This window comes from Heptranchias perlo, chromosome 44 (assembly GCF_035084215.1).
Source record: "Heptranchias perlo isolate sHepPer1 chromosome 44, sHepPer1.hap1, whole genome shotgun sequence".
NCBI classification, from domain to species: Eukaryota; Metazoa; Chordata; class Chondrichthyes; order Hexanchiformes; family Hexanchidae; genus Heptranchias; species Heptranchias perlo.
The window spans coordinates 7,416,567-7,425,306 of NC_090368.1; the positions used below are offsets into that span (position 1 = coordinate 7,416,567).

The 8,740-nt window shown below is 47.5% G+C and overlaps 1 protein-coding gene across 2 annotated transcripts; it reads left to right on the top strand.

The window, feature by feature from the left end:
- Positions 1-3,012: 3,012 nt before the first annotated feature.
- LOC137306722 (phospholipase A and acyltransferase 3-like) lies at positions 3,013-7,243 on the top strand. 2 transcript variants are annotated; one of them, XM_067976087.1, is made up of 4 exons: positions 3,013-3,105; positions 4,522-4,624; positions 5,265-5,515; positions 6,962-7,243. In XM_067976087.1, exons 1-4 carry the CDS (start codon positions 3,091-3,093, stop codon positions 7,025-7,027), a joined length of 435 nt encoding a protein of 144 aa, XP_067832188.1. In that variant the 5' UTR covers positions 3,013-3,090; the 3' UTR covers positions 7,028-7,243. The 2 variants fall into 2 exon arrangements, with proteins under 2 accessions (XP_067832188.1, XP_067832187.1); XM_067976086.1 differs by lacking the exon at positions 6,962-7,243 and having other exon boundaries at positions 5,265-5,746.
- Positions 7,244-8,740: the final 1,497 nt, after the last annotated feature.

Here is an 8,740-nt window from a genome sequence, read left to right on the forward strand (position 1 = left end):
GTTTACTTCACTGCTTCCTCTGCCCCGAGCTCAAAAAACGTTGGGTTTTTATGTCTCCCCTGGCAGGAACCTCACCTCATATATGGAGTTGTCATTCCATAGGACTCTTATAGATTAACAAAGTTGCTTTGGGTTGGCTTGTTTTAACATTACTCAGCAAACCACAAGACCCCTTTGCAATGTTGTTTTTTCAAGTTGGCCAGTTTGTTTGACCGCACTCGTCCAGCTACCTCGTCATTGTCCTGAACTTATCGCTATCTTTGGATTATCGTTCCTCATTTTGGGGCTTTGTTCCTCTTTGTAGCTGCATTGCCTCACAATGAGGGTGACAAGGGGTCAGTCAATGGTCAAAGGTTAACGGTTTACAATTCAACAAAACAAGCTGCACAGCCTGCAGAGCATGATGGTTAGTAGCATTAAGAAAAAGAGGCCAATTTTTCGCTATTTCCGACATTCTTACACGAAGTAAGGGTGGAAATTGCTGAGGAAATCTGGCCACGATCTTGCAATCCTCCTTAGGTATAGGGACGGGGCCAGAAAACTGGAGGATTGCAAATGTTACACCCTTGTTCAAAAAAGGGAAGTAATAAACCAGGCAATTACAGGCCAGTCAGCCTGACGTCAGTGGTGGGGAAACTTGTAGCGATCATAGAATCATAGAAAGGTTACAGCACGGAAGGAGGCCATTCAGCCCATCGAGTCCATGCCTGCTGTGTGCAACAGCGACCCAGCTAGTCCCACTCCTCCATCCCATCCCCGTAACCCTGCAGATTTTTTCCTTTCAAGTACTTATCCAGTTCCCTTTTGAAGGCCATGATTGAATCTGCCTCCACCACCCCCTCGGGCAGTGCATTCCAGATCCTAACCACTCGTTGCGTAAAAAAGCTTTTCCTCATGTCACCTTTGGTTCTTTTGCCAATCACCTTAAATCTCTGTCCTCTGGTTCTTGACCCTTCCACCAATGGGAACAGTTTCTCTCTATCTACTCTGTCTAGACCCTTCATGATTTTGAACACCTCGATCAAATCTCCTCGCAACCATCTCTGTTCCAAGGAGAAGAACCCCAGCTTCTCCAGTCTATCCACGTAACTAAAGTCCCTCATCCCTGGAATCATTCTAGTAAATCTCTCCTGCACTCTCTCTAAGGCCTTCACATCTTTCCTGAAGTGCGGTGCCCAGAACTGGACACAATACTCCAGTTGTGGCCGAACCAGTGTTTTATAAAGGTTCATCATGACTTCCATACTTTTGTACTCTGTGCCTCTATTTATAAAGCCCAGAATCCCGTATGCTTTTTTAACCACTTTCTCAACCTGCCCTGCCACCTTCAATGATTTGTGCACATATACCCCCAGATCTCTCTGTTCCTGTACCCCTTTTAGAATTGTGCCCTCTAGTTTATATTGCCTCTCCTCGTTCTTCCTACTGAAATGTATCGTTTTGCATTTTTCTGTGTTAAATTTCATCTGCCACGTGTCCGCCCATTCCACCAGCCTGTCTATATCCTCTTGAAGTCTATCACTATCCTCCTCACTGTTCGCTACACTTCCAAGTTTTGTGTCATCTGCAAATTTTGAAATTGTGCCCTGTACACCCAAGTCCAAGTCATTAATATATATCAAGAAAAGCAGTGGTCCCAGCACTGACCCCCGGGGAATAATGAGGGACAAAATTAATTAGCACTTGGAAAAGTCTGGGCTAATAAATGAAAGTCAGCCCGGATTTGTTAAAAGAAAATCATGTTTGACTAATTTGATTGAGTTCTTTGATGAAGTAATGGAGAGGATTGATGAGGGTAGTGCGGTTGATGTTGTGTATATGGACTTTTGGAAGGTGTTTGATAAAGTGCCACATAATAGACCTCTTAGCAAAATTAAAGCCCATGGGAATTAAGGGACAGTGGCAGTGTGGATACAAAATTGGCTACGGGACGGAAAGCAGAGAGTAATGGTGAAGGGTTGTTTTTCAGACTGGAGGGAAGTATACAGTGGTGTTCCCCAGGGGTCAGTATTAGGACCACTGCTCTTTTTGATATAAATTAATGACCTGGACTTGGGTATAGAGGGAATAATTTCAAAGTTTGCAAATGACATGAAACTCTGAAATGTAGTAAACAACGTGGAGGACAGTAAGAGACTTCAGGAGGACATAGACAGACTGGTGAAATGGGCAGACACACGGCAGATGAAATTTAACACAGAGAAGTGTGAAGTGATACATTATAGTAGGAAGAATGAGGAGAGGCAATATAAACTAAACGGTACAATTTTAAAGGGGGTGCAGGAACAGAGAGACCTGGGGGTGTATGTGCACAAATCATTGAAGATGGCAGGACAGGTTGAGAAGGCTGTTAAAAAAGCATACAGGATCCTGGGCTTTATTAATAGAATGTTATTCTAAACCTTTATAAAACACTGGTTGGCCTCAGCTAGAGTATTGAGTCCAATTCTGGGCACCGCACTTTAGGAAGGATGTCAAGGCCTTGGAGAGGGTGCAGAGGAGATTTACTAGAATGGTACCAGGGATGAGGGACTTCAGTTATGTGGAGAGACTGGAGAAGCTGGGATTGTTCTCATTAGAGCAGAGAAGGTTAAGGGGAGATTTAATCGAGGTGTTCAAAATCATGATGGATTTAAGGGGAAGCCAGATAAACACATGAGGGAGAAAGGAATAGAAGGATAGGGGGATAAGGTGAGATGAAGTAGGGAGGGAGGAGGCTCGTGTGGAGCATAAACACCAGCATGGACCAGATGGGCCGAATGGCCTGTTTCTGTGCTGTAAAATTCGACACAAGTCAAATTAACACAGCAGATACATCGAGGGTATATTTTCAACACACCGCCTGGGCACAAAACTGATTTCAAAACATCCCCTTTTTGAAATGACTTCACTTCCCTTTGCAGTAAAACCCAGAATCGTTCCATTGACCTGGAAATCCTGCCCCAAGGCTGGGGGAGGGGGGAGAGGCGGGGCTGGAGGAAGGGGGCGGGGCTGGAGGAAGGGGGCGGGGCTGGAGCAGCGAGTTCAGTTGTAAATACAGAGACTGCGCTGGTCAGAACTTGTGAGTTCGGCATCGACACTGGAAGACAGATGGATCAAGGCAATGTAAGTGTACATAGTCTACGAGCTTATCTCCTGTTCTTGCGTGTCCACGTTCAGTGTGTGTGGAGTTCACTGCAGATTTGGTGAATAACTGCGTGTTTTTGCATGTGTACATGTATCTAAGCGTCTGAGGTGCCGGCTAATGCAGTCCAATAGCCTCCCTGCACGATAGAGAGCTTGCATTTCCAGAGCGCCTTTCACAACCTCAGGATGCCAAAGCGCTTTACGGCCAATTGAGTACTTTTTTTTTAAGTGTACTCACTGTTGTAATGTAGGAAACACAGCAGCCAATTTGCGCACAGCAAGATCCCACAAACAGCAATGTGATAATGACCCAGGTCATCTGTTTTTAGTGATGTTGGTTGAGGGATAAATATTGGCCCCCCCCGCACACCAGGGAGAACTCCCCCCTGCTCTTCTTCCAATAGTGGCCGTGGGATCTTTTACATCTACCTGAGAGGGGCAGACGGGGCCCTCGGTTTAACGTCTCATCCGAAAGACGGCACCTCCGACAGTGCGGCACTCCCTCAGTACTGGCACTGGGAGTGTCGGCCTGGATTATGGGCTCGAGTCTCTGGAGTGGGGGCTCGAACGCACGACCTTCTGACTCAGAGGAGAGAGTGGAATCACGGGTCTGACTATTATTTAGTCAGACCTGCGATTCCAAACTGCAACTAAAGAAAAGTTTTAAGAACAGGCCAGACAAGTTCCGGAGGGTGACAGTGTAGCTATTTTCTGCACCTTTATTTCCTGGTCAGGCCTTGGCAAGTTTCTAGGAGTGTCGTTCAGAGAGAATAGGTCCTGGGCCAGTTATAGCTGATGCTAAGTGTAAAACAACAAGGGCTACGTTGTATGTTTAAGTTCATAGAATCATGCAGCACAGAAGGAGGCCATCTGGCCCATCGTGCCTGTGCTGGCTCTTTGAAAGAGCAATCCAATTAGTCCCACTCTTCCCCTGCTCTTTCCCCATCGCCCTGCAAATTTTTCCTTTTCAGGGGAGTCCAATTTTTATCCCTCAACCAACATCACTAAAAACAGATGATCTGGGTCATTTATCTCATTGCTGTTTGTGGGATCTTGCTGTGCGCAAATTGGCTGCTGCGTTTCCTACATTACAACAGTGACTACACCTCAAAAAGTACTCCAGTGGCTGTAAAACGTTTTGGGACGTCCTGAGGTTGTGAAAGGCGCTAAAGAAATGCAAATTCTTTCTTTTCAACGTCTGTCAGAGGAGGAAAGCTGCCCGCAGTTAACGCCTCCTGAGGTTGCCTGGCAACCTGGCCTTCTTGAGCAATTAGGGATGGGTAGAAACCTGGGTGTTGACACCATTGCACAAGTGCTAAGAACATTTTAAAACAATCTGTGCAGCAATGGGTATAGATGGACACCCATCTCTAATAACCAAATCTTTGCTTTCAGAGCAAAGATGGTCTCAAAGAAGGGGACTTGATTGAGAGACTGAGTATTGGTTATCAGCACTGGGGCGTGTGCACAGGTGATACAGTGATCCACTTTGGACCAGGTAAGAATTAGACTTTCGATACTTTGAATAATGCAATGGGATCTTGACCAAGCAGAGAGTTCTACCAGTGCCCCTGACCAGTGTCACCAAAAACAGACCGACGCATTGCTCTTCCTGTGAGCAAAACGGCCAATGCGTCCACCCACATAACAGCCACTGCACTTCAAAGCAATTCTGCGTGAGAGGCTGCAAGATGCCTCTGGATGCAGTGCTGAGGGAGTGCTGCACTGTCAGAGGTGCCATCTTTCAGATGGGGCTTCGGTTTATCGTCTCCCGTCTGCCCCTCTCAGGTGGTCGTAAAAGATCCCACGGCCACTATTGGAAGAAGAGCAGGGGGAGTTCTCCCCGGTGTCCTGGGGCCAATATTTATCCCTCAAAACAGACGACCTGGCCATTATCACATTGCTGTTTGTGGGATCTTGCTGTGCGCAAAACGGCCGCCGCGTTTCTTACATTACAACAGTGACTACACTTCAAAATGTACTTCATTGGCTGTAAAGCACTTTGGGACGTCCTGAGGTTGTGAAAGGCGCTATAGAAATGCAAGTTCGTTCTCTACGACTCACACGTTATCACCCTGATCAGAATCCAATCACCCAGTCCCACCTGTAAATAATCAAGACTGCATTCAATTTTCCAGCTGACATGTCATCTTCTGGGAGCAGTAAACCAGTGCTGGACCTGACTGTGCCTGGTTTGGTCAGGGAGGATAGCCTGAACGATTTCATTGGTAACCATAAGTTCAAAGTGCATAAATATACGTGGTCGTTTTCGCCAGACGAGATTGTAAAACGAGCAAGAGGGAGGATTGGCCAGGAACCTTACAAACTTTCCGAGAACAACTGCGAGCATTTCGCAACTGATGTAGCTGGACATCGCAGGTCTGCTCAAGTGAGTCCAGCCTATTCACTCCCGTCTGGTACTGCACGGCCCGCGTGTGTCTCAGTGTCAGCTCCTGCATGTGTTAGCGTGGATTTTGGACTGTTGAATGAAAGGCATCCTTCTCCCAAAGCTTTGTCCAATAAACTGCATGTTGAATCTTTAAGTCTGACTCCGAGTGGTGATTTTTTCCCACAACACATGTGTACAATGGGTAAATGGATGTGATTTGTAGGAGGGAGAGGGAGAGAGACTTCCAGTCGTGATGTCCTGGGAAAAAATGGGTTAGGAGATGTGATTGAGTCTTGAACCGATTTGGATCAATTCTGCCTTACATCCTTGTAAAAACCCTCCATGGCCTTGCCCCCTCCCTATCTCTGTAACCTTCTCCAACCCTCCGAGACCTCTGCGCTCCTCCAAATCTGGCCTCATGTCCATTCCCGATTTCCTTCGCTCCACCATTGGCGGCCGTGCCTTCAGCTGCCTGGGCCCTAAGCTCTGGAATTCCCTCCCTAAACCTCTCCGCCTCTCTCTCCTCCTTTAAGACGCTCCTTAAAACCTACCTCTTTGACCAAGCCTTTGGTCACCTGTCCTAATATCTCCTGATGTGGCTCGGTGTCAGATTTTAGTCTGATAATTGCCCCTATGATGTGCCGTGGGACGTTTTACTACGTTAAAGGCGCTATATAAATGCCCGCTGTTGCGTTCCAAAAACGATACTGCCGCATTGCAGAGGGGGCAGAGAGGAATAGGGTTGATGCAGGTATAAAGAAGATGTGCTGTGAGAAAAAGGCAGAGAGACTCCAGCTCTACATTAAAGAGGATGCAGGAACAGAGAGTCCTGGGGGTTCACACACACAAATCTTTAAAGGTGGCAGGACAAGTCGATTACAAAAACACACAGGATCCTGGGCTTTATAAGTAGAGGCATAGAGTGCAAAAGCAAGGAAGTTATGCTAAACCCTTTATAAAACACTGGTTAGGCCTCAGCTGGAGTATCATGTCCAATTCCAGGCACCACACTTTAGGAAGGATGTCAAGGCCTTGGAGAGGGGGCAGAGAGCCTGCCAACCCGAAAATGACCAGTTTATTCCTACTCTGTTTTCTGTCTGTTAACCAATCCTAGAATATGGAACTCGTTACCACAAGGAATAGTTGAGGCGAATAGCATAGAAGCATTTAAGGGGAAAGCCAGATAAACACATGAGGGAGAAAGGAATAGGACATGCTGATAGGGCGAGATGAAGTAGGGAGGGAGGAGGCTCGTGTGGAGCACAACCACCGCCATGGACTAGTTGGGCCGAATGGCTTGTTTCTGTGCTGTAAACGTCTGTAGCACTCTCCCTCTCCCAGACACCAGTGCAATGAGAAATCGCGATGAATGTCCAGGCAGAGTGCGGTCTAAAGCCCAGCACGTACGCGAGCAAGGCCTTTGATTTTAAACTGTCCCTTTTGCAGGTGGAATCCATCCAGCAACACGGAAAGAATTTCCTCCACCACCTGTTCAAAAATCCATTTGGCTAAGAAGTGTGACAAAGACGCCAGCGTGTTTGCAGAGGCCATGAAATGAATTTGCAAGCAATCTAATCCATTTCAAAGCTTTCAACTAACCTTGTTTGCCGAGAAATTGTGCAGCGATTTTAAGCCCACCAAAATCCTCCCCCCTGCTACTTATGCTTCTGGATCACAAAAAAAGTTTTCTGCAACTTTTCACATCCCAATAAAACATTGTCAGACTAACTGTGTCTCCAGTCTGTTATATCTACGTGAGCCCCCATCCCAAGCTCATTGTGTCCGCCGTGGCTCAGTGGGTAGCGCTCTCGATTCTGAGTCAGAAGGTCATGGGTTCGAGCCCCCACTCCAGAGACTTGAGCCCCATAATCCAGGCAGACACTCCCGGTGCCAGTACTGAGGGAGTGCTGCACTGTCGGAGGTGCCGTCTTTCGAATGAGACTTTAAAGTGAGGGCCTGTCTGCCCCTCTCAGGTGGATGTAAAAGATCCCACGGCCACTATTGGAAGGAAAGCAGGGGGGAGTTCTCCCCGATGTCCTGGGGCTGATATTTATCTCTCAACCAACATCACAAATAGATGATCTGGGTCATTTATCACATTGCTGTTTGTGGGATCTTGCTGTGCGCAAATTGGCTGCTGCGTTTCCTACATTACAACAGTGACTACACTTCAAAAAGTACTTAATTGGCTGTAAAGCGCTTTGGGACGTCCTGAGGTGTCCCAGTCTGTTTATATCTACTTGAGCCTTTCCCCCCCAATTGAAAGGGACTATAGAATTGTAAGTTCTTCACACATTTAGGACCCTGCTGACTCCCTCTGCTCACAAACCCTCCTATTTTTATAGAATTACATCCCTCTCTCATCAGCTGTTCATTTCTATTTGGTAATTCAGTCACAATTATTAACCCCTCAGAGGCAGGGAGCTCGGCCGATAGCATCCAGCGTGGTAGAACGAGGACGCCACATTCCACCGTCAGTCTGCACGGGGGTGGCTCAGTCTGTGTTAGTGACTAGAGCGGGTGTATTCCCAACCAGAGTAGTTGGATTTTTTGGGGGTGGGGGGGTGGGTGGGAGGAGGTACTGCTTCTGATCACCATCCAGTGAAGTCCACATGGAAAGCGTGTGTCTTAACTGCACTGGGTGAGGACAGGATCTGGCCACGATGCCCCCCACAGTCGAACAGTCTGCCCACATTCTCCCGCTGGGCTCGAGCGTGTGGAATGAGCACGACAGTGAAGTGCGTGACGGCTACTGGCACAGGCTCCATTAAAAGAAGCACCGAGTTCGAGTGAGGAGGGGACAATTCCAGCCAGTAACTCTTTATTCTTGTGTTCAGCAAGGTGACCGCTGTTAGTGCAATAAACGCTGCCAGGGCAGGTACAGCACGGGTTAGATACAGAGTAAAGCTCCCTCTACACTGTCCCATCAAACACTCCCAGGGCAGGTACAGCACGGGTTAGATACAGAGTAAAGCTCCCTCTACACTGTCCCATCAAACACTCTCAGGGCAGGTACAGGGTTAGATACAGAGTAAAGCTCCCTCTACACTGTCCCATCAAACACTCCCAGGGCAGGTACAGGGTTAGATACAGAGTAAAGCTCCCTCTACACTGTCCCGTCAAACACTCCCAGGGCAGGTACAGCACGGGTTAGATACAGAGTAAAGCTCCCTCTACACTGTCCCATCAAACACTCCCAGGGCAGGTACAGGGTTAGATACAGAG